Source organism: Lagenorhynchus albirostris, chromosome 19 (genome assembly GCF_949774975.1).
Source record: "Lagenorhynchus albirostris chromosome 19, mLagAlb1.1, whole genome shotgun sequence".
Lineage (NCBI taxonomy): Eukaryota > Metazoa > Chordata > Mammalia > Artiodactyla > Delphinidae > Lagenorhynchus > Lagenorhynchus albirostris.
Genome location: NC_083113.1, coordinates 14,764,907 through 14,786,303, shown reverse-complemented (window position 1 = coordinate 14,786,303; position 21,397 = coordinate 14,764,907). Strand labels below are relative to the sequence as shown.

Below are 21,397 nucleotides of genomic sequence, written 5' to 3'. Positions count from 1 at the left end.
GGAGGCTGAGGAAAAGGAAGCCGAAGTTGCTTCTATGTCGCAGCAGTAGCGACATCGCTGGTCTGTCGCGACAGCCGGGATTCAGAACGCCCGCTGGGGGTTTCCAGTGTCCTGACTGCTTACCCGAAGGGCGGTGCTCTACTGCTCGGCTCTGGAGGCGAGCCCGGGGGCGGGTTCTGCCTCCTTCTGCACCAATTGAAATGACGAAGGCCCTTAGCAAGAAGAGGCTGATTGGTCAGTTACGGGGGGTGGGGGCGCACGCCACTCCTGGGGCGGAGCTTCCCACCGACCGGCAGGGGGAGCGCGCGCCGGGCGAAGGGGCTACAGTTTCATGGAGGGGGTGGAGGCGGAGGAGCGGGAGTGGGCCGCGGTGGCCCGGGACCTGCTGGCGCTGGGGTAAGGGGAGCGGGCTGTGGGTGCAGGAAGGGGCAGGTTTGCCCTCAGAAATTCCTACTAACCTCCCCCACCCCCTCCCGCTGCCTCGGCCGCGCCGCAGGTATGAGGGTTTTTCAGGGGCGGCGTCGCTGGGAACCTCGTGCCCAGACTTCAGGGCTCTGTGCGCGCGGCTGGCGGCGGAGCTGGCGACTCTGGGTGCCCTGGAGCGGCAGCGAGAGGAGGGCACGGAGGCGCTGAGCGCCGGCGACGGTACGCATGGAGCGGGAGGCTGGGAATGTCGGAGCCATGGGTGGCGCCGCCACGCCCTGATATCTCCCGCCTCCCGCAGGTTCTGTTCCCGAGGAGGAATTCCTGCGACAGTTGGCCGGCCTGTTGCGGGAGTTGCACTGCCCAGACCGCAAGCTCTGCGGCGGGAACTGCGGGGCCTCGCTGCGGGAGCCCGGCGTGCGCCTGCGCCTGCTGCGTGAGCAGGGGGCTGGCCGGGATGCGGAAGTGGGCGAGGCTACAGCCTCGAGGGGGGCGGGCTCTGCGCGTTGAGGGGGAGCCGGGATCCCGAAGGGGCGTGGTCAGAATTTTGAGACCAGCAAAAGGGCCGGACGGAGGTGGGTGGGGTCCGAACGCTGGGCTAGGCTAAGAGCTCTGCGATGGGCGGGGTTAGTATTTTGATGGTGGGTTTTGAAGCTCACGTGGGTTGGGTTAGACGGAGCGGGACAGGAGGTTCCGAAGTGGGCAGGGTTTGAAAATCTGCAGAGGGAGCTGGGTCTCGAAGTGAGTGGGGCTTATTCTGGAGGTAGAAGCAGGATTCTAGGTGGGCGGAACTAGGAGGCGGGAGGTTTTGAAGCCGCTTGAACTTTTTGACCCCGGTAGGTGGGGTGGCAGCCCTCCTTGATTGCACTGCTCCTTTCCCCTACTTTTAGGCTTTCTCTGCTCGGAGGTCCAGGCTGCTCGCCTCCTCCGCCTGCAGTCCCGTCTGGATCCCAGCCCTGAGCAGTCCGGTGTGGAGGGAGCAGAGGAGGGATCTGGCTTGGTCCAGGAAATGGTCCTTACTCTCCAAGCGCTGGGGCTGCCTAGACCCATGCCGGGGACCCCAGCCAGCCAGCTGCTTCGAGACTTGCATGCCAAGGTAGAGGGCTGGAGCCCCCTCCGCACCCGGCTCACCTCACTCTCCTCGTAGGGGGGACAGCCCCCTCTTCAAAAGTGGCTCTGGGAGGAGTGCACAGCCACGGATGTTTCCTAGAACTGTGACTGCCATTCTTGGTTCTGTGGCCGGGGTCCTCAGGGTCGTGGGGAACTGGGGTCCACGGAGGAGTCTATCCGATTTCTGCCCAGTCAACCCCAGCCTCCTTCTTCTCTCATCAGATCGCAGAGCTGCTGCCTTCCCTGCCCGCAGGGTCCCTAAAGCCTCTCCTCAGCTACCCGCTGGATGCACCTAGATGGGTAAGGCCGTGTATGGCTGTATGTATGTGAACAGAGATGGGAGTGAGGGGGGCCCCTGGCATGACTGAGACCTTTTCCCCCAGGAAGCATTGGAGTCTCTGCACCAAAGCCTGCGAGATCAGTACTGCTGCCGCCGCTGCCTCCTCCTCAAGCGCCTGGACCTCACAACATCTGCTTTCCACTGGAGTGATCGGGCAGAGGTGTGGGCAGAAGACCAAGGCAGGAGCAGTTGTGAAGGCTGCAGCTGCAGGGAGGAGACATGAGGGCCAGGGACATTTTAGAATCTTGTGAGGTTTGGGGGTCTTGCTGGTTCTGAGGCCCAGGACATTTTAGAATCTTGTGAGGTTTGGGGGTCTGGAATCTCAGGGAATTCCCTGGTCTGATCTGGGAGTGTATTTAGAGCAATACTCCTTACTAAAAGATGTGGGAAGTGCACAACATTGTAAATCAACTATACTTCGATAAAGCAACCAAACAAGAAACATAATGAAATATTAAAAAAGAAAAAAAGATGTGGGAAGTGAGGCCCCGAGACAGGAAGAGATGCTTTCAAGATTACAGATCCCATCTGGGGAGGTCTCGTGGGCACGTTCTCCATGTCTACCCCTACTCACTAGGCCCAAGGAGAGGCCATGAAGGCAGTGCTGATCCCAATTCGAGAGGCTCTGACCCCAGAATCGGATGTCTCCATTGCACACGTCCTGGCTGCTCGAGCTGACCTGTCACGCCTTGTCCCAGCCACCAGCAAGACTGCCCGCCGAGGGACCTGCTGTGCTATCCACAAGGTGAACACCTGGGGATGGGGAAGGGCCCCAGCATCCTTGGCCTTCAAACTGGCCTTTTAGCCTTTGCTTGTACAAACCTTGTCCTCTTCTGCCTGGGCTCCTGCTCTCGCCTTCTCCTTGGGTTCCTGGCCTCTGGACTCACAACCTCTAATCTGCCCCCTCCACATGGCAGTTAGAAGGATGTTTCTAACTCAAACATCTGACCATGTCCCTCCCTAGCTCAAAACACTTCTATGGCTCCCCAGTGCCTTCAGAACAAAGTCTACCTATTTACTGAGGCCCTGCCCACCTCTCCTGCTTTGGCTTAGAATCCTCTCCCACCACTCACCCTGTCCGCTGCATTGGGTTTTAACCATTTTTAAAGCAAAACTACCCTCTGTTCAAATGATTACGTATTTAGCCTGCATTGGGAGTAAGGAGTGTTAACCACTGGACCACCAAGGAAGTCCCAGCATCTGCCCTTCCTTTTTCAACCTCATGCTGTTCTCTTGGCTCTCTAGCCCCCTTGTCCAAGATATTTTTCTTCTCTGCAACTCAAGTCTAATCACCTCTCAGGTGCTTATGGGCAGCGTTCCAGACCGGGGGGGCCGCCCAAATGAGCTGGAGGCTCCCATGCCCAGCTGGCAGAGCAGAAGAGAGGACAGAGGCGGGCGGAAGGCAGGCCACCAGTGCTGGGGCCGCAAGAAGAAGAAGTAAAGGGGGACTGGTGGTTGGAGGAGGGGTCCTTCATGAGGTGCTGACATTGATAATCTCTGAGGAGTCACTGTGAGGGTTTCTCTTGGCACCTGGCACCCCAGCCCCATATCCCCTGTTCCTCAGGTCCCAAATGTCCTCCCCACATCTACCATTCAACACCAAGGACCATGTTCTCTGGAAAATAAATTCAATTAATTAATTTTTTAAAATTTATTTATTTATTTTTGTCTGTGTTAGGTCTCCGTTGCTGCGCGTGGCCTTCTCACTGCGGTGGCTTCTCTTATTGCAGAGCATGGGCTCTAGGTGCACGGGCTTCAGTAGTTGTGGCACTCGGGCCCAGTAGTTGTGGCTCGTGGGCTCTAGAGTGCAGGCTCAGTAGTTGTGGCACACAGGCTTAGTTGCTCCCGCGGCCTGTGGGATCTTCCCAGACCAGGGATCGAACCTGTGTCCCCTGCATTGGCAGGCGGATTCTTAACCAATGCGCCACCAGGGAAGTCCTAAATTTAATTTATGACAGCCCTAGGACCTATCTCTGTGGGGGCCAGGTCAGGGGTGCTCAGGTTTGAGGAAAGGTAGGGGGTCTCTGTCCCCTGGGTCTGAACAGGCCCCTGCTGCTCTGACCTTTAAAGCCCTTTGCTCTTCAGCAACATCTTTCCCTCCCAGTGGGCATGGGGGAGGAGACATGCAGGCATCGGGCAAACATCTGTCAGGTGCCCACCATGTGCCAGCCATGTGCTAGGCATTGGGGTTACAGATAATAATAACCGCTGGTCTCCCGGAGCTGACCTTTCTGGTGAGGAAGGGCAGACGAGAAAGTTTAGTTTGTCAGATGGGGAAAGGGCTTTGGAGAGAAATAAAGCAAGAAGGCAGGATTGGGACCATGGCGGGATTGCAACTTTATGCATGATCAGGGGAGGCCTCTCTGAGAAGGTGGGTACTTGAGCTAAGTCCCAAAGAGGGAGCCATGTGGACCTCTGGGGAAGAGCCTTCCCTTCCTGACAGAGGGAGTGTCCAGTGCAAAGGCCCTGAGGTAGGAGTATTTTGGGGCATGATCAGGGACCATCGGAGGCCAGTGTAGCTGAAGCAGGATGAGTGAGGGGGTGAGTGGTGAGAGGGGAGGTGGGAGAGGTGATGGGGGCAGACCATGAGGGGTGGGCCACAGTGAGAACGCTGGCTTTTCCCCTGAGTGAGATGAAGCCATGGGAGGGCTCTGAGCAGAGGAGGGATGTGATTGGACTCAGGTGTTCACAGGCTACCTCCCTGTTCCACCCTTTCTCTGGCCTTCTCTCCCATCTCTGGAACTCCAGAGTTTGGAACTTTACCCACCCTGTACCATCCCCCTCCTGATCCATGCTGACATCAGTGTAGCATATTGGTCAGTATCTTCCATTTTAGAGGCAGGCAAGCCTGGGTGTGAGTCCTGTCTCCAGCACTTAGGAGTTCTGCCACCTTGGGTGAGCAGTTTAACTTCACTGAGCCTGTTTCCTCATCTGTAAAATGGAGATTTAAGGAGGTGGCGAGATGATGCCTAGGTCTAAATGTATCCAACACAGAGCTGCACAGATATTAAATGCAAGAAAAGGGAGTACGATTAATAGCCACTCTGATGCAAAAGAAGAAAGTAACTTTCTTTCGGAGTAAAAGATGACGGATGCTTCAACAAAGGCAGTGTGGATGGGAAGGAGGCGATGCCTTTGGGGGGTTCTGCTGGAGGCCTGGAGGCCGAATAATAGGACTCCAGACTGACTCTGGTGGAGGGAGTGGGGAGAGAGCAGACCAAGGCAACGTCTAGGAACTCAGCTTGGAGGACCGGGTGGGTGATGGGGCCGTCGCTGGCAGAGGGACCTGGAAGGAGGAAGACACTGGGTGATGTGGGAAGTGTACGATGTCCAGGAGACGGTTCACTGCAGGGGGAGAGCCTCACCCAGACTTGTTAAAGTGGATGGATGAATGTCCCCTCTGGATTTTCTTTTAGCTCAATCTGAGAGTCCCCACTTTTGAATCGTGGTATTTATTCCACCATTAGTGTCTGATATATTTGGCCTTATTCTAGCCATCTTATAGTTGTCTTTCTTTTTTTCTTCCTAAACTCCCTTTTCTTTTCTACTAGTGGCTACCCCTTCCCCTCCCCACAACATACTGTAATTCCTATTTTTCTATCAACATTAAAAATTAACCACTATCTATGCCCTCCTACCCAAGCAATTGAGGACTTTTGCATATTTTAACTTTCCTATGCTTCCCCAAATCTGTCTGGGCTCCCCCAGGCAAATAGGCTGGTCTCCCTGTATCCAGTTGTGGGTAGGGGCAGCTCCTCCTCACCGTCTCTGGTTCCCAGGAGGGATGTGAGGGTTCTGTCTGGGTCCAAGCATGGCAAACGTGCCACCCAGTCTCAGGTCCCAGGGATAGCGTGTAGGAGAGATTGTCCTCGGAGCCTGTTCGTGGGGTTGTGGACGGGAGGGGTGTGGGTGCGGTAGGAAAGACCTCAGGACCTTGGAGTTAATCCCCATCCATCCACCAGGCCCCCTTCCCAGGACTGCTACACCCTGGGTCTTACCACAGCCGGCATGGGGAACTGGTGTGGGTGGGACAGGGGCTTCTGGGGGGCTCACGTCGCCCTTGGCCCCTGGCCTCTTCTTACACTCCACCTTCACTTGGTCTCTGCAGTGTTTGTGGCAACACAGCCCACAGTCTGGGGGAAATTCAGAGGTTAGTGCCAGAGGCCCAGTCTGTGTCCTCTATTCTTCCAGCCCGCGGGTCCTGGATTCCCTCCCCCTACCCATGCCCTGCTCACCCCGACAGCGGTAGCCTTGCTTGGTGACACCCCAAAGCTGGGAAGAGAAAGCAGAATAGGTTACCTAGGCTAGGGGAAGGAGGGCTGTGATTGGGGTGGGGCTGGGGTCTGTCTGGAGGAAACAATTCAGGTTTTGGAAGTTTTCAAGGCTAGAGGCTTATGTGGGATCTGGGAGACTAAAGGAATTAGGAGGTTATCTCAGGTTTGGAAAGTCATCTGTGATATGAGAATTGGACAAAATTTGGAATTAATAAAGCATAAATTCTATGGGCAGGGATTGTGTCTGTTCTGTTTCCTCCTGTGCTCCCACCCACCCAGAGCCTATAACTGTGCCGGGCACACAGCTGGTGCCCAGTATATATTTATGAATGAAAAAATGAATGAAAAAGTAAATTCGGAAAGTAATCCAAGGTTTGTGAATTGGTCTTGGTTTGAGATTGAGAGATTTGTCCCTTATACAGAGTTTGAGGATACCCTGAATTTGGAAATTATCCAGGGTTTGAATTATCTGGGGTCTAGAGACTTGGAGATTGATTCTGCTTGGAGATAATCTACTCGTGTTTGTAGATTCTCCAGGGTTTGGCAGTTATCCAGGATGGAGATTGTCTGGGAATCGAGCAGTATCTAGACTTCAGAATTATCCAAGATGTAGGGAATATCCATTGTTTAGGGTTGCTGTGAAATACAGGGATTATTTGAGGCTAGAGGCTTTTCTGGAATTTGGGGATTATCCGGGGCTTGGTGACCATGCGTGCTCCAGGGCAGGCCTGGCTTTTCCAGCCCAGGCTGTGAGGAGTTAGGGCGCTCCAGGGGTCCCTCAGGGTGACAGCAGGCGGAGTGCTCACGAAGCCGCTGCAGATGCCACAGAAGGTGGGCTTGCGGAAGGTGACCTCCTGGAAGGTGTGCAGGAAGGTCAGGCCCAGCTTGGAGCAGATGGCGCTGGCCTGGAGCAGGTACCCTGTCAGCTCCTCTCGGCTGAAGGAGCCACTCCTGGGGGAGAGACTGCGCTTCAGCAGGACTGGCCCATTTCTCCCAGACCCAGGAGTCCTGGATACCCCAGGTCCTCGTCTTAAGGGAACCCAGGAGTCGGGAGCACCTACCCCTGGCGGGGGGGTGGGTGAAGCCCGTGGCAGGCGAAGGGGAAGTTGCCTGAGAGTCGCTCAAAGTCCTCCTGAGAGATGGTGCCTCGGCCTTCGGGGTCATAGTTCTTGAACACAGACTTCGGAGGAGCGTGGGAAGGGGAGAGTCAGGCCGAGTCAGAGGCCCCAGGGCCTTAGATCCCTCCTCCCGCCCAGGGCTCCTCCTCACCTCCACCAGCTGCTCCACGTGCCGACCCAGCGTGACCCTGTCGGGCTTGGGCGTCACGCCAGGGGCCCACTGCACCACCAGGGGCACCTGGAAGGGGGAGGGTGGCTGGGGCAGGGACAGAGGGTCACAGTTAGTCATTGCAGAGGCTTGGGCTGGAGGTCAGAGGTCAGGGCTGGGGTCTCACCAGACTCTTGGGACAGCGGGGCTCCCGGGCATAAGAAAGCTCATAGATCTCGTCCTCCGTGTAGAAGAGATCCAGGGAAAGCTGGAGGATGGGCAGGGCGTTACGGACCCTCCTTGTCTCTGTCCTCCTACCTACAGCCCATGCCTGCCTGGACCCCCAATCTCCTCCTCTTTCCAAAGCCCCTCTTCCCTGGGACCCCCATGGTCCTCTCTCCCACTGAGCCCCACTTCGTGCTGCACACCGCTGGTCCCCTAGACCAGAAACACCATCTTGTCACCGAGGCTCTTTTGATCCTATTTAAAATTGCAAACCCCTGTCACTTTCCATGCCTGTTTCTGCTTTAATTTTCTCTATAGCACTTTTTATCTAAAAGACCATATGATTTACTTATTTACTTTTTTCACTGGCTATCTCCCCCACTAGGAAGTCAGCCCCACAAGACAGCAATTTTTCTCTGATGTTGCACCACACTGCTGTGAGCCTAAGTGCCTAAAGTAGTGCCTGGCTCACAGCAGGTGCTCAATAAATATTTGGGCTGATGGCCTCTTAGGGTCAGCATAGCATAGCAGCTTAGGCACCAATCATTCTGGGGCAGGACCAGCTTCACAGGCAGGCCTCACACTTAGAGGGGCCTCCACTTCATTTAATGCCCTGCTGTCACCATCTTGAAATTCTTAATAATTTCAAACAAGGAGCTCCACATTTTCAATTTGCTGGTGGTCCTGTCTTAGGATCTGAAAGTCAGCTTTTCAGTCTTAGACTACCTGGTCCTCAGAATCCCAGTCTCTCTCAATTTATAGCTCTTTAGAATGAAATATATATATCTCTACCTCTCTATCTCTATTATCTATCTATCATCTATCTACCTATCTATCTGTCTATGTAAAATAAAATATAGCCAGAATCTCACACTTGCAGTCTTAGGACATAGTGTGATAGTTAATACATGTTCTGAAGCTGGCCTGCTGTGGGACAGGGGGCAAGTGACCTCACCTCTGTGGGTCTCAGTTTCTCAGTCTGTAGAATGGACACAATAAGGGTCCCCTCCTCGTAGGGTTGTGAGGATGGAATGAAGTGCTCTCTGGGGACTGTTAAACATGGTGCCTGGCACATAATAAGTGGTCAGTAACTGTTATTAGCTTTTTGCTTAGATTCCTGGATATGTTAAAGCTTGGAATTTTGGACTAGTGGCATGAGAAGCTCAGAACCTTGGAGTTCAGGAGCGCAAAAGCCCGAAGCAATTCTGGAGCTCAGATCGATGGATACTTGAGTTGCTGGGGGAACTGGGGGAAAAACGCATCACTTATATAGAGCTCACTGTGTTCCAGATACTATTTTAAGTACTTTATGTGAATTATATGAATGATATTTATATGAATGATATTACTGATTCTTTTCAACCACTCTCTGAAGTAGGTCCTATTTGTATTCCCATTTTGTAGTTAAGGAAACTGAGGCTGAGGGGTTAAGTGACTTGCCCAAGACCACACAGAAAAAAAACAAAAACAAAAAAACCCCTAGAAGCTCTGGCTCCAAAGCCCATGCATTCCAGTGCTATTCTACTATTCTATCCTGACCCTCACCCACCCAGGACCCTAAATCTCAGTACCCCGCAGGTGCAGCCTCTGGGAGCTCAGCCTGGGCAGCTCAGGGCAGCTCACCGTGAGCAGATGCAGTAGGTCCTCCTTGGCACTGCAGGGGGGGTGTTGCCTCTGGAGGGCTGCCAGCTCCTGCAGCCGCAGGTAGAGGCTGTTGAGCTTGGGTAGGTGCAGGCGGCCGTCAGGCAACCTGTCAGGCTGTGCCTCGTGCAGGGACACCAGATCCTTGAGATGCACACCCAGTACAGGCAGCCGGAAGCCGGTGCAGCCAGCCCAGGTGCGGCGGTAACAGGCGTAGTTGTTGTGGGCAGCAAGGAGCTCAGTCAGCTCCAGCAGGGCCTGTGTGGGAGGGGCATGTTTCTTTTGGGGGGGAGCAGCATGTAATCGGGGAGGCCAGTTCTGTTCCCCTAGCTCCTTGAAGGGGAGTATCTAGCAGCGTCCTGTGTGGCTCTGGACCCCCCAGGGGCCCAATGGCATTTTGGACCTCTCCCCAAGCCCCTCCATGTCCCACATTGGCTTCAGCATCTCCCCAGACTGCTCTTCCACTTGGGCCCCCATCTCAGAAAGGCCCCACTGTCTCCCATTCCCCAGGCTAGAGTGGTTTTTCAAAAACCCAAATCTGATCATGGGTGCTCTCAGCATTCCCAGACGCTTCCTAGCTCCCCACTGCCCTCTAGATAAAGCCCAGACACCTTAGCTGAGCTTGCAAAAGGCTCAACAGGATCTCCCCCCGCCCCCTGCCCCGGCATCTCCAGCCCAATATCCTGCCACATCCTGACCTCAGGCACACACCAGACTCATGAATGACTCACTCTCCTTAGACACTTTCAGGACACCCCCAACCCATGCTCCTCCCATGGGTGGCCCAAATGTTGGCATCCCTGGGGGCATCATTTCACTCCCCACCTGGACTGCAAGTTCTCTGCTAGCGTCTCTTATCTGCCTCCCTCCAGTCCTGCTCAGGACCAGACACACAGTAGAGAGAGGTCAGCACCACGGATGAGGAGGGAGGAAGAATGACAGAGGAGGACAAAGCCTGGGGGTCTGTCGGATTTGGAGGAGCAAAAGGTCTCTGGGTGGCTCCAGGGCCCCTGGGAAGGGACAGAGGGGGCTGGGGAAAAGTGTGTGGGTTCAGGATAATTGACCACTGGAACTTTGGGGAGGGCAGTGGGACTTCACCTTGGTGCTGTCAGGGCTCAGGTGGGTGTGGGAGTCCTTGAGTCTGGAGATGGCGCTATGACACAGGCCCCCAGTGACTGCCATCAGCGTGTTGAAATTCTGCAGCTGGAGGAGCCTCTAGGAAGGGAGGGTGATGCAGAAGTGGTGGGCACCACATGGAGGACAGGCAAATTGGGGGTTCAAATGACAGCATCCCCATTGAGTTGGGGTCTCAGGCATGTGTGGGGATGGGCCAGTGCAGGCATCAGACAGGTGAGATGTGTCAGGCAGGAGTGGGCCACAAGCAGGTATGTGGGCATCACACGGAGGTCAGGCAGATGATAGACTAATGTTAGGTCAGAGAGAAGTGGGGGGAGTCAGGGACTTCCCTGGCGGTCCAGTGGTTAGGACTCAGCGTGTACTTCCACTGCCGGGGCATGAGCTGGAGCTCTGGTGGGAGAACTATTATCCCGCATGCCACGTGGTATGGCCAAAAAAAAAAGTGGGGGGAGTCAGGCAAGTATGGGGTGTTGGACGGGTTTGGGGACTCAACAGGTCTGTGTCAGGCAGGTGTGGAGGATGCAGACAGACGTTAGGGTGTCAGACAACTAGGCGGCCTCTGCACTGGGAGCCAGCCAGGTGAGGGGAGACCAGAAGGCCTGGGTTCTGGGCAGGAGTTGGGAGCTAGGCAGAGGTGAAATCGTCCAGAGTGATACGGAGGGGTCAGGTAGATATAAGAGACAGGTGTGGGGTCAGCCCTCCCCTTTCTCAGGTTTGAAGAGCGGAGGTTGCTGGGGGAGAAGGTTGTTGGGTGCCAGGAAGGAATGGAAGACGCTCAGACCGGGGAGACCCCGTGTAGATGCCAGGACACCCTGGTCTGTCGTGCGGGACAGGGGAAGCAAGGAGATGGAAGACGCCAGAGGCAGGGCGTGGTCTGCGAGGAAGTACGCAAAGGGGCGTGGCCACGCTGGGGGAAAGCGGGCTTCCCTTTTCTCCAGAAGGGAGGGAACATAGCTGGAAAGGAGGGGGAAGGGGAGGGGGGAAGGGAAAGGGGGGAAGGTGAAGAGAAAGGGCGGGCCAAGGGAGACCTGAAGTGATGGGGTCGGATGCTGTCACTGTCCTAAAGGGACAGCTGGGGCCTAGGGACGGGGTAGAGTTTGACGCAAAGGTGCGGGCAAGAAAGAGTCTCCTCTTTCATTGCCCTGCGGATAGAATATTCGGGCACTGGGCTTGTGAGACGGGGTCAGGAGGAACGTCGTCAACTGCCACGTCTGGGACCAAGGAGTGGGGCCAGGGCGGGTTGGACGTGGTGAAATCAAGGCCAGGGAAGAAGTGCCGTCACAGTCCCGGGTTAAAACGACAGGACGGGGGCCGCGGGGCCGCGGGCAGGGTGGGGCGTGATGCGTTCGGGAGGGGCCACGATATGGTGACGTCACCGCCCGGGAGCCCCGCGGGGCAGGTGCTCAGAAAGTGGGCAGAGCGGCGGGGCGGACCTCACCTGTGCCACGTGGATGAACTTGTCCAGCACCTGCCCGCGCTGTGCAGGCCCGGGGCGGCTCAGCACCATGACCTGCACCCAGCGGGACACGCTGTTGCTGAGACCTACGGATCCCTCCAGGGCCGGGCAGCCCCGCACGGAGCCCTGCAAAACGTAGCCCCGCAGGTCCTGGGGCTGGGGGTGAGGTAGGTGTCAGGGTGGGCCCTCGCTCTCAGGCTCTGCCCCTCACACGCCATCCCCCAAGCAGTCACGACCTCTGACGTCCTAGCCCGGCCATCACATGTCCCTGAGGTCACCATGGCCCTCTCCCATCTGAGGAGAAATGTTTAAAGAAAGTTGGGTACTATTCTGAGCCCTTCCTCATAGCCTCACAAGTCTATGAAGTGAATACTATATTATTCCCATTTTAGAGATGAGGTCATTGAGGCACAGAGAGGCTAAGTAATTTGCCCAGGGTCACACAGGCCCGAGTCAGGGAGGGAAGCCAGTCTATTGCTCTTAACTGTATACCTGACTGGTATATAGTCAGCAAAGGGAAGGGTGGTGAAGAGGACACGAAACTAACTTCCATTTATTCTGCTCAAGGAGTCAACATTACATACCCACATCCACTGCACTGTGTGTGTGTGTGTGTGTGTGTGTGTACAATCAGGAAATTTTCCCATTAAGGAACCAGATCCCCAACTACCCTCAAAACGATGATGGCAAGATGGCAATAGCTAAACGCTTATATATAGGTTGAAGCATTTGAAATTACAATTTGGGTAGGTTAAATATGTCAAAACATGGCAATTTCAAATGGTTCAACTATAGAGCATTTACTCTGGACCAGGCGCTGATCCTATGAGGCAGGAGCTAAGTCCCCCTTTTACAGATAACGGGCTGAGGCACAGTGAATTTAAATGCTTCTCAAATAAATGAACAATTAATAAAATATTTTGAGCACTTACTATGTGCCAGGCACTGTGACGAGCATTTTTAAATGGACATATTAATTTCCCCAACCTGCCAATGAAATAGTATGACCTCCTTTTTACACATGAGAAAACTGAGTCCCAGAGAGGTTGAGAAACTAGTTCAAAATTACACAGGTAGGAAGGGGCTGATGGGATTTGAACCCGGGGCTCTGTGCTCAGCCAGCTTAACTCCTTTTCCTGGACCCTCTAGCACCCAAGTTTGACAGTTTGGGTCCTCTCAGTCCTGCCTGGCCCCAGCCAGGCCTCAGCCCACCCCAAGCCCTCCCCAGGTGGGCGTCCTTACCGTGATAGCCTGGAAGGACCGGAACTCCAGGTAAGTGAGGTGCTCTGCCAGCTCCTCGGTCTCCAGGTGGTCGAAAAGCAAGGACACTTTGCGCTTTTTGCCCAGGCCTGGGCTGCTTAGGGGGGGAGGGGGGCCAGGGCCACCAGGGCTCAGCCTGGGGGCAAAGAGAGGCAGGGGGAGGAGCTGGGGTGGACGGTGTGGGAGTGTGGAGGCAGAAGGCAGAGTGGGGGTGGGAGGGAAGGGGAAGGGACTGACTCACAGGTTCGCGGAGTCTCCCAGCCTCCGCTGGGTTGCGTTACCCTCCTGTTCCACAGTGGCCCAGAAGCGACCTATAACCTCTTCTAACTGGGGCTCCTGATGCACTGTCTCAGGGTGTTGGGTCAGCCAGTACCTGAGGGTGGTTTAGAGATGGTGGAATGAGGCTGGGGGTGAGGCAGGTCTCTGAAAGGGGTCTCTTGGGCTGGGGGATCTCTAGGTGCTGGGCTTGGGGGCGTCTCTAAATGTGTGCAGGGGGTGTCTGGAAGGCCAGGGTTCAGAGAGGCACCAGGCTGGGAGGATCTCTGGGAGTAGGACTGGGGGCCTCTTAACACAGGCTGAGGGATCTATGGCAGATGGACTGGGCAATCTCTTGGAAGTGGGATGGCTAGGAAGCAGGGTAGTGGGCATGGGTCTCAGGAACTAGGTTGGGGGCCTCTAGGGGTGAGATTTTGGGGGAACAGGGTGAGGGGGGTCTTAGAAACTAGGCTGGGGTATATGGGAGGTTGGGGTTTTAGGAATCTGAGCTGGACGTCTTGGGGTACCAGCTGGGAGAGGGTCCATAGGATCTGGTCAGGGGTCTCTAAAAGGTGAGGGTTCTAAGGAAGAGAACTGGGAGGTTTTAGGGACCAAGCCAGGGGATTCTCAGAGTTGGATTTGCAGGAGCAGGACTGGGTAGTCTCTGGGAAGTGGTTTATTTTGGGGGGGGGCAGTAGGGTGAGGATCTTGGGTCATGGGAGTGTAGGTCTTGGCCCAGGCCTACCTGACCAGGTGACAGATCTGCAGCCTCCTCAGCTCCTGTGTGCTCCCTGTGGCCTCCTGGTACTTAAGTTCCAGTCAAGGTTCTGTTATCCAGCATCTCAGACCTGCCTGCTCACCCCGTCCCCACCAGGCTCTCTCATCTCCACCCTCCGTCCTCCACCCACTGCTCATGGCCCCCGGAGGATATAAGGTCAGCAGACGGGCAGCAAGGTGGGCAGAAGGCAGCACCCAGTTGTGCATGGCAAGTACCATGTTGAGAATGTGGTCCCCACGGCGCAGGCTGCCAGCCGAGTCTGAAGACAGGAGAAGGGGACACTGTGTCAGAATGGCCCCTGGGCAATGGACTGTACAGCTTCCAGAGCCTGTTGGACAGCCTGGTTCAAACCCCAGCTCTACCAGTGACTCCATGTATGAACTTGGGCAGACAAGCCGGCCTCCTTGTGCTCCAGTTTCCTTGTCTGTACCGTGCATGGACCAGCACCGTCCCTGGCAAGTCATACTGAAGATGGAAATAGTATCAGACCCCTCCCCCCGCGGCTCAGGAAAAAGAAGCGCAGGTAGGTGTCTCTCTTACTTCTGCTGTAGTGATTGAGAGTCATTCCACATACGCCTGCCTCTATTTTATGCCCCTCAAGTTGAGCCCAGAGAGAGGTGGGTGCTTGGCCCAGCCTCAGGACTGGGGAGGCTGGCCAGGGAGGGGACACTCACCGAAAGACTGAATGCATTTCTCCAGCAGGTCATCTTCACTGCAGCCGCCCTCATTCAGCATACCCAGAGCCATGGAAGCCATGACCTTGCTGATTTCCCGGGGGCTGGGGCACGTCTTGCGGCGGCGGGCCTGTCGGGGCCGGCCCCGGCCCCCTGTCTTCCCCGGGCATTCCTGGTAGGACTTCCTGTGGACACATTCCCTGGGGAATCATGGGAGCCCCTTCCTTGAGGCAGACCCCCCAGAATTCTTCTTGACCCCAAAGCCCCAAGGCATCCTAAAGGCAAGGTCCTAGCATTAGTCCTGACCTACCGTGGTTCCATAGGAGAAAACCCCAGGAGTAGTCCAGATCATGGGAGGCTTCTCCTACAAGAAAACCCCAAGGGTCACGCCTGTCCTCTTCAGGGAATCAGGGGGGAAAACCCTAGGACTACCCTGAACCACTGCCCCCGGCGAATCATGGGAGAAGAGCCCCAGGACTACTAAAGACCCTCCAGGAATCATAAGAACTCTCCCCTCCAGGCATTGTCCCCCAATTCCCCTTGACTGTATGGCCCCAAGACATCATGGGAGAGACTTCCTGTTGGCAGATGGGTTACTCCTGACCTCCCAGGGAATCATAGGAGAACACCCCCAGAATTATTCTTATCCTCCCCAGGGGGAATCATGGGAGGTTCTGCCTTCAGGGATACGCCTCAGAATTCCCCTTTGCTTTCCAACACCTCCCCCTCCTCCCTCCAGCCCTCATGAGAGAAGCAGACCCCTGAGATTCCATCTCTCCCTCCTCCCCCACCTTGACCGCTACTAAGGTGACAGACCCCTCCCCCAAGCCAGCCTTTCGGTGGGACTGGAGTCTTAGCTGCAAGCCTGGGTCCCTAGATTTGGAGCCTGGAGAGAAGATACAGGTGCAAAGTAGCCTCACCAGAGCCCTTCAGAGCTGGGTGCGGTCCCTGGGGCTGAGGCAGCTTCAAGGAAAGTTTAAAAATAACCCTCGCTCTGCCCTGTGCCTCCCCAAGGCTCCTGTTCCAGTTGGGGAAAGAGGGTAATGGAGAGACAGGGATGGTGGAGGAAGGAGGGAGCAGAATCCAGGCAGAAGGCCTTGGCTTCCACAAGAGTCAGACAGAACTGGGCTGGAGAAATTTATGCTGGCTGGTGAGACTTTGTGTTAATCACATAATTTCTTTGGACCTCAGTTTCCTCATGTGAAAAATGAGGGTCGTCTTCAGACCTTCCCCAAGAATTTATTATGAACATTCAATGCCTTGCTCTTCAAAAGTGCTAACTAAGGGATTTAGTTTGCTTAGGCCCTTAAGTGGCCAGAGGTGAGAAAGTTAAATTTGAGATGCAGAGAAAGAATGTGATGGAGCAAACTAGAAGCAAGGCCTGGGGAATGGGGGTGAAACCAGAAATCGGGAGACCCCCATAACAAGGGCACTGCCATGTCCCTGGTGCATCCTAAAAGCTCGGTAATCATTTTGAATGTTGTTGAGTAACAGCTGGCATTACTGAGCACTGGATGTGTACCGGGCAGAGGGTTGAGCATCTATCTAGTTTAGGGGTTCCCAAAACATGGTCCCCAACCAATCCCAACAGCATCACCTGGGAACTTGAGAGAAATACAAATTCTTAGGCCCCGCCCCAGACCTACAGAATCAGACACCTTGAAGGTGGGCCAGCAGCCTGTGTTTTAGAAGCCCTCCAGGTGGTCCTGATGTGTGCCCAAGCTTGAGAACCACAGGTCTAGACTGTACCATCGAGGACTCATGCGTCCCTCTGAGAAGGGACTGATTATTCTATTGACAGAAGAAGAAACTGAGGCACAGAGCGGGTAAGTGACTTACCTAAGGTCACACAGCCAGAAAATGAGGCAGCCAGGTCTCCACCAGTAAACTCCTGGAGATTATAGGGAGGGGACACTTTGCCTATCAAAGACATGCTGGGGGAGGCAGAAGGAGCTGCCTAGGCTATGGACCCAGCCACCATGGCCCCTGTGAGGACAGGAAGGCAGAACCTGCTGGTATAGCCAGCTGCTAAGCCCTTACCTTCGGACTCTCTGCCCCCTGCAGCGTCTGGAGCAGCCAGGAGTTGCTTAAGACGCTGCCGGGGGAGCCGCCTTGCCCTGCGTCACACTCCCCTCCCCTGGGGCAGGGCCCTGCAGGAGTCTGGAGTTTCCAGTTCTGGGGGCAGCCAAGAAGACCCCAGGGAGGACAGAGACACCCAGCCTACAGAATTAGGATGGGGGCGTGAAGGGCACGGGGAGAATGGGATCAGAGCAGCTCAAATTCCAAAAGAGCAAGGATAAGACACAGACACCCAAGCAAACAGCCCCAGCCTGAGCTGGCTCTGGACTCCCTGAAGCATCTTTCCACCTGGCGCCCCCTGCTCCGGCTGCTGCCCCGAGAGTAGCCCGATACCCTATGCCCCTGGTTAGAACCTCCCCAAACTTCCCATGCAGCCCAAGCGAGACCCAGGGGCGTAGGGCGCTCCTGGTCTCTTGGAGAAGGGTCCCCTCACCTCTTGCTGTCTTTCCTGTTCATGCCTCCTTGAGGGGAAGGGGTCTTTTAAGAGTGTGGCTCAGCTCCTCCCCCCCTCACCAATGCTCCAGCTTCTTAGCCCCTTGGGAGCTGGGGCCTCCTCGGTGCTTGGGAAGGAAAGAGGAACTGCCCCTCCCCACCCAGCCCCAGGCCAGGGGGAAGGAAGAGGCTGGGGAGAGACCAAAGGTCCCTCCTCCCCCCACACGGGGATCCCTTCAGGCTGAGGTTTCCGGTGCTGCGGGCCCCCACCCCCAATCACCCAGCGGACTCTCTCTCTATCTCCCCCATCTTTCGGTCTCCAGACCCGTGATTCTCTGTTCTGTCACTGTCAAGCTTCAATAAGAGCAATTTTTTTAAAAAAAGTATGCCTAATATGACACATTTATGTAAACACACTCAAAAGAAAAGTCTATATTTCTATGAGGACATATTCATGTATAATAATGCACAGCAGTTTGATTGGAAAGTCACAAGACATAATATTTTGTATATTTCTTATGTTTCTTTTATTTCTAGCTTAGTTTTAATAATACCATTTATACCCCAGAAAACATTTTCACTTTATTCCTTTTATTGTAAGAAAACCTTATGTAGCACCTACTGTATACCACACACTGTTCTAAGGGCTCTTAACATATTAACTCATTTAATTCTCACACAAACTTTTTTTTTTTTGGCTGTGTTGGGGTCTTCATTGCTGCGCATGGGCCGTCTCTAGTTGGCGGCAAGAGGGGGCTACTCTTCGTTGCGGGGCTCTAGAGTGCAGGCTCAGTAGTTGTGGCGCACGGGCTTATTTGCTCCGTGGCATGTGGGATCGTCCTGGACCAGGAATCGAACCTGTGTCCCCTGCATTGGCAGGCGGATTCTTAACCACTGTGCCACCAGGGAAGTCCTCACATAATCTTAAAGACTGTTATCTTAGTATAAAAATATTGCAGGTGGAAGTTAACCCTTGGGGAGTCCCCTCCCCATCCCGCTGTCCCTGTTAGGCAGGGGTGACCAATATCATACATGGTTGGGTTTCATCTGATCTGTTGGCTCTGCTTTTAAGTACATGGCCACATGCTCATAGAAACACAGACTTTTCTTTTGAGTGTGCACGCTTGTTTTCGCTTACCTAAATGTGTCATGCTTGACATATTTTTTTGACACTTTTAAATTGAAGTACAAAAAAGAGTCAAATCATAAGTGTTTAGGTTGTTGAATGGTGACAAACAGAATATGCCCCTGTGACATTCACAGAAATCAAGAAATAGAACATTTCCATTCCCCATAAGCCCCCTTGTGTTCCTTCCCAGTGCTATCTCCCAAAAGTTACCAGTAACCTGATTTCTAACAGAGTAGTTTTGCCTGGTTTTGAGCTGTATATAAATGGAAACAACTATCTGGCTTCATTTTTTTTAAAAAAATTATTTATTTATTTAGGCTGCTCCAGGTCTCAGTTGCGGTGTGCGGGATCTTTAGCGGTGGCATGCAGGATCGTTTATTGCAGTATGCGAACTCTTAGTTTGCGACACGCATGTGGGATCTAGTTCCCTGACCAGGGATCGAACCCAGGCCCCCTGCACTGGAAGTGTGGAGTCTTAGCCACTGGACCACCAGGGAAGTCCCTGGCTTCTTTCATTCAACATCATGTCTTTGTGATGCTTCCATGTTACATTTAGCTGTAGCTCATTCCTTTGGTTGTTGTATAGTCTTCCATCATGTGATTGGTCCATGATTTATTGATTGATTTTCCTGTGATGGACATTTGAGTTGTTTCCAGTTTGGGGCTGTGTGAATAATGCTGCTGCTGTTATTCTAGCCCCTGACTTGCGGTGAACACTGTGGTGTGCATTTCTGTAGGGTAGATACCCGAGAGTGGATTAACGATCACAGTATTTAGTATGATTCTGCCGAACCTAGTACGTGAGTCCATTCAACCAAAGCTCTTTTAGAAGTCTATTTTTGCACAGAAAGAAGTCACCGTGGATTTTTTTTTCAGGCCAGAACATTTAGACAAGCACAGAGCCCATTCTCTTTAGCTTTTCCATTCCATGCCATGCTGTATGGTTGCAGACCCTCTCCATGTTTTCCTCCACCTGCCTTTTCTCTTCTCTCTCCTTTGATCTCAAGAGTACTCTCTGTGATGTGCTGTCTGTCTGACTCTCAGCCTATCTCCTCGGCACCTGCCTTACAAGAGGTGATGTAACAGCCATGGCTGAGACCAGCTTATAGTGGGAGAGTGTCTCCAGGCCCCCAGGACTCAGAGAAGCCTCAGAGAGGGAGACGGGCAAAGGTCCCTGGCACTGGTATAAATGTGTGCCGCCCTCATGGCCCTCGGGGATGGTTAATACCAACAATAACACCAACAACCGCAAAGGAAAAGACTGCTGAAGCAAACCACAAAAACTCATGAGGCAGAAACAGGATGCATTTGATAACATCCAAGTAAAGATTTCTTTTAATGAGGACACCATGGAACAAATATCAGATGACAGAGAGGAAAAACAGTATTTAAAGTGTGTAAAATCGGGACTTCCCTGGTGGTCCAGTGGTTAAGACTCCGAGCTTCCACTGCAGGGGGCGCGGGTTTGAGCCCTGGTCGGGGAACTAAGATCCTGCCTGACTCGTGGTGTGGCCAAAAAAAACAAAAAAAGAGAAAGTTTAAAATCAAGGCGAGATTAATATCTAGAATGGAAAAGGGACAGCTGCAAGTCAGCAAGAGAAAAAGACAGCCGCTCTGATAGAAAAATGGGCAAAGAGGATGAGTGTGAGGAAGAGACTCCAAAACTCTCTAGACAGGCACCTGAGAAGGTGCTAGAAATTATTGGTAGGAGATCAGGGAAGTGCAAATTGAAACGACAGTGAGTCATCCTATTTGTCTGGCAAAAATTAGAAGCTGGAAAAATGCCAAGTGGAGGTTGGGGCCTTGGGGACGGAGGAGCCCTTATGTACTGATAGGGGACAGCCCTTCCTGAGGACCGCTTGGCGCTGCAGTCAAATTAAATGTGTGCGTGGAGCTGTGACCCCACGGTTAGCTCCTGGGTGTTCATACCGAGACCTTCTCCCTCAGTTCCACGTGGGGACATATACAAGGAAGTTCACTGCAATGTTATTTTGGGGGAGGTGGGGGCAGCCTGGGTGTCACCTCCGCAGGCGGGAGGGGGAATAAACAGAAGGGGACAGTCACCAGGGAGGCCTGCAAACCCCCCACGGCCACAGACCAGGTGTCCACAGAGCAACATGGGTAGGTCCTAAAACACATAATGATGACTGACAGAAAAAGGAAACGCTATTAATATCTTATGATGTAATGCACAATGACACAGAATAATTTTCTGTTATATGTACAACTCTGAGGGAAAACTTCATATTTAACTGCAAGTGTGCATTATACAGTGTATGACAGATACACATATAGTTGTGTTACTTAATTATATTAGCCTAAATATCTAATTATATAATTACACATTATATAATCTAATAATATGGTACAAACATATGTGCCATTACAGTTGTATCAATAAATCAATATTTAACTATGTGACACATAGCAATCTATTATACCTTAACATTTTATGTATAATTTTATTGAACTGCAAGATATTGTTTTGTATAACTTATTAGATACCATTACATGTTAATAATTTTTCTTTTGGCCACACCGCGCGGCATGTGGGAATTTAGCTCCCCAACCAGGGATCGAACCCGTGCCCCCTGCAGTGGAAGCGTGGAATTCTAACCACTGGAGCACCAGGGAGGTCCCAATAATAATTTTAATAGATCCCTGTATCAATCCGTTACCATGTGGTAGGCGCTAATTGGTTTCCTCATGGAATCTTCTCCACAACCCCAAGAGGTGGGGAATATCCTAAATTAGTCTAGTTGACAGATGAGGAAACTGAGGCCTAGAGGCATGAAGCTACCTGCCTGGCAGGAGGTCCAGGTGTGTGTGGCATCCTGTGTTGGGCCTCTAGTCCCCAGAGCTGCCAGTTTTAGGGAACTGCAGAGGCCCTTTGCCCCAGATCCCCAGATTCCAAGCCT

General features: G+C 53.5%; 2 protein-coding genes across 3 annotated transcripts; one reads left to right on the top strand and one right to left on the bottom strand.

The window, feature by feature from the left end:
* The first annotated feature begins 282 nt into the window (after nt 1–282).
* FAM98C (family with sequence similarity 98 member C) lies at nt 283–3,527 on the top strand. The gene is made up of 8 exons (XM_060130465.1): nt 283–396; nt 497–645; nt 725–859; nt 1,314–1,519; nt 1,756–1,833; nt 1,917–2,033; nt 2,451–2,618; nt 3,174–3,527. The coding sequence occupies exons 1-8, from the start codon at nt 332–334 to the stop codon at nt 3,312–3,314; spliced, it is 1,059 nt and encodes a 352-aa protein (XP_059986448.1). The 5' UTR covers nt 283–331; the 3' UTR covers nt 3,315–3,527.
* A 21-nt stretch (nt 3,528–3,548) lies between these two features.
* On the bottom strand, nt 3,549–17,468 carry RASGRP4 (RAS guanyl releasing protein 4). Of its 2 annotated transcripts, none has more exons than XM_060130462.1 (19): nt 17,352–17,468; nt 16,679–16,730; nt 15,150–15,203; nt 14,840–15,024; nt 14,319–14,424; nt 14,133–14,195; nt 13,374–13,505; nt 13,115–13,268; nt 11,855–12,028; nt 10,378–10,494; nt 9,262–9,537; nt 7,601–7,681; nt 7,417–7,521; nt 7,209–7,327; nt 6,954–7,098; nt 6,109–6,145; nt 5,872–6,006; nt 5,637–5,749; nt 3,549–5,159 (listed from the first exon to the last, which is right to left on the bottom strand). In XM_060130462.1, exons 3-19 carry the CDS (start codon nt 15,158–15,160, stop codon nt 5,103–5,105), a joined length of 2,010 nt encoding a protein of 669 aa, XP_059986445.1. In that variant the 5' UTR covers nt 15,161–15,203; nt 16,679–16,730; nt 17,352–17,468; the 3' UTR covers nt 3,549–5,102. The 2 variants fall into 2 exon arrangements, with proteins under 2 accessions (XP_059986445.1, XP_059986446.1); XM_060130463.1 differs by having other exon boundaries at nt 7,417–7,503; nt 16,679–16,825; nt 17,352–17,395.
* Between the last annotated feature and the right edge of the window lie 3,929 nt (nt 17,469–21,397).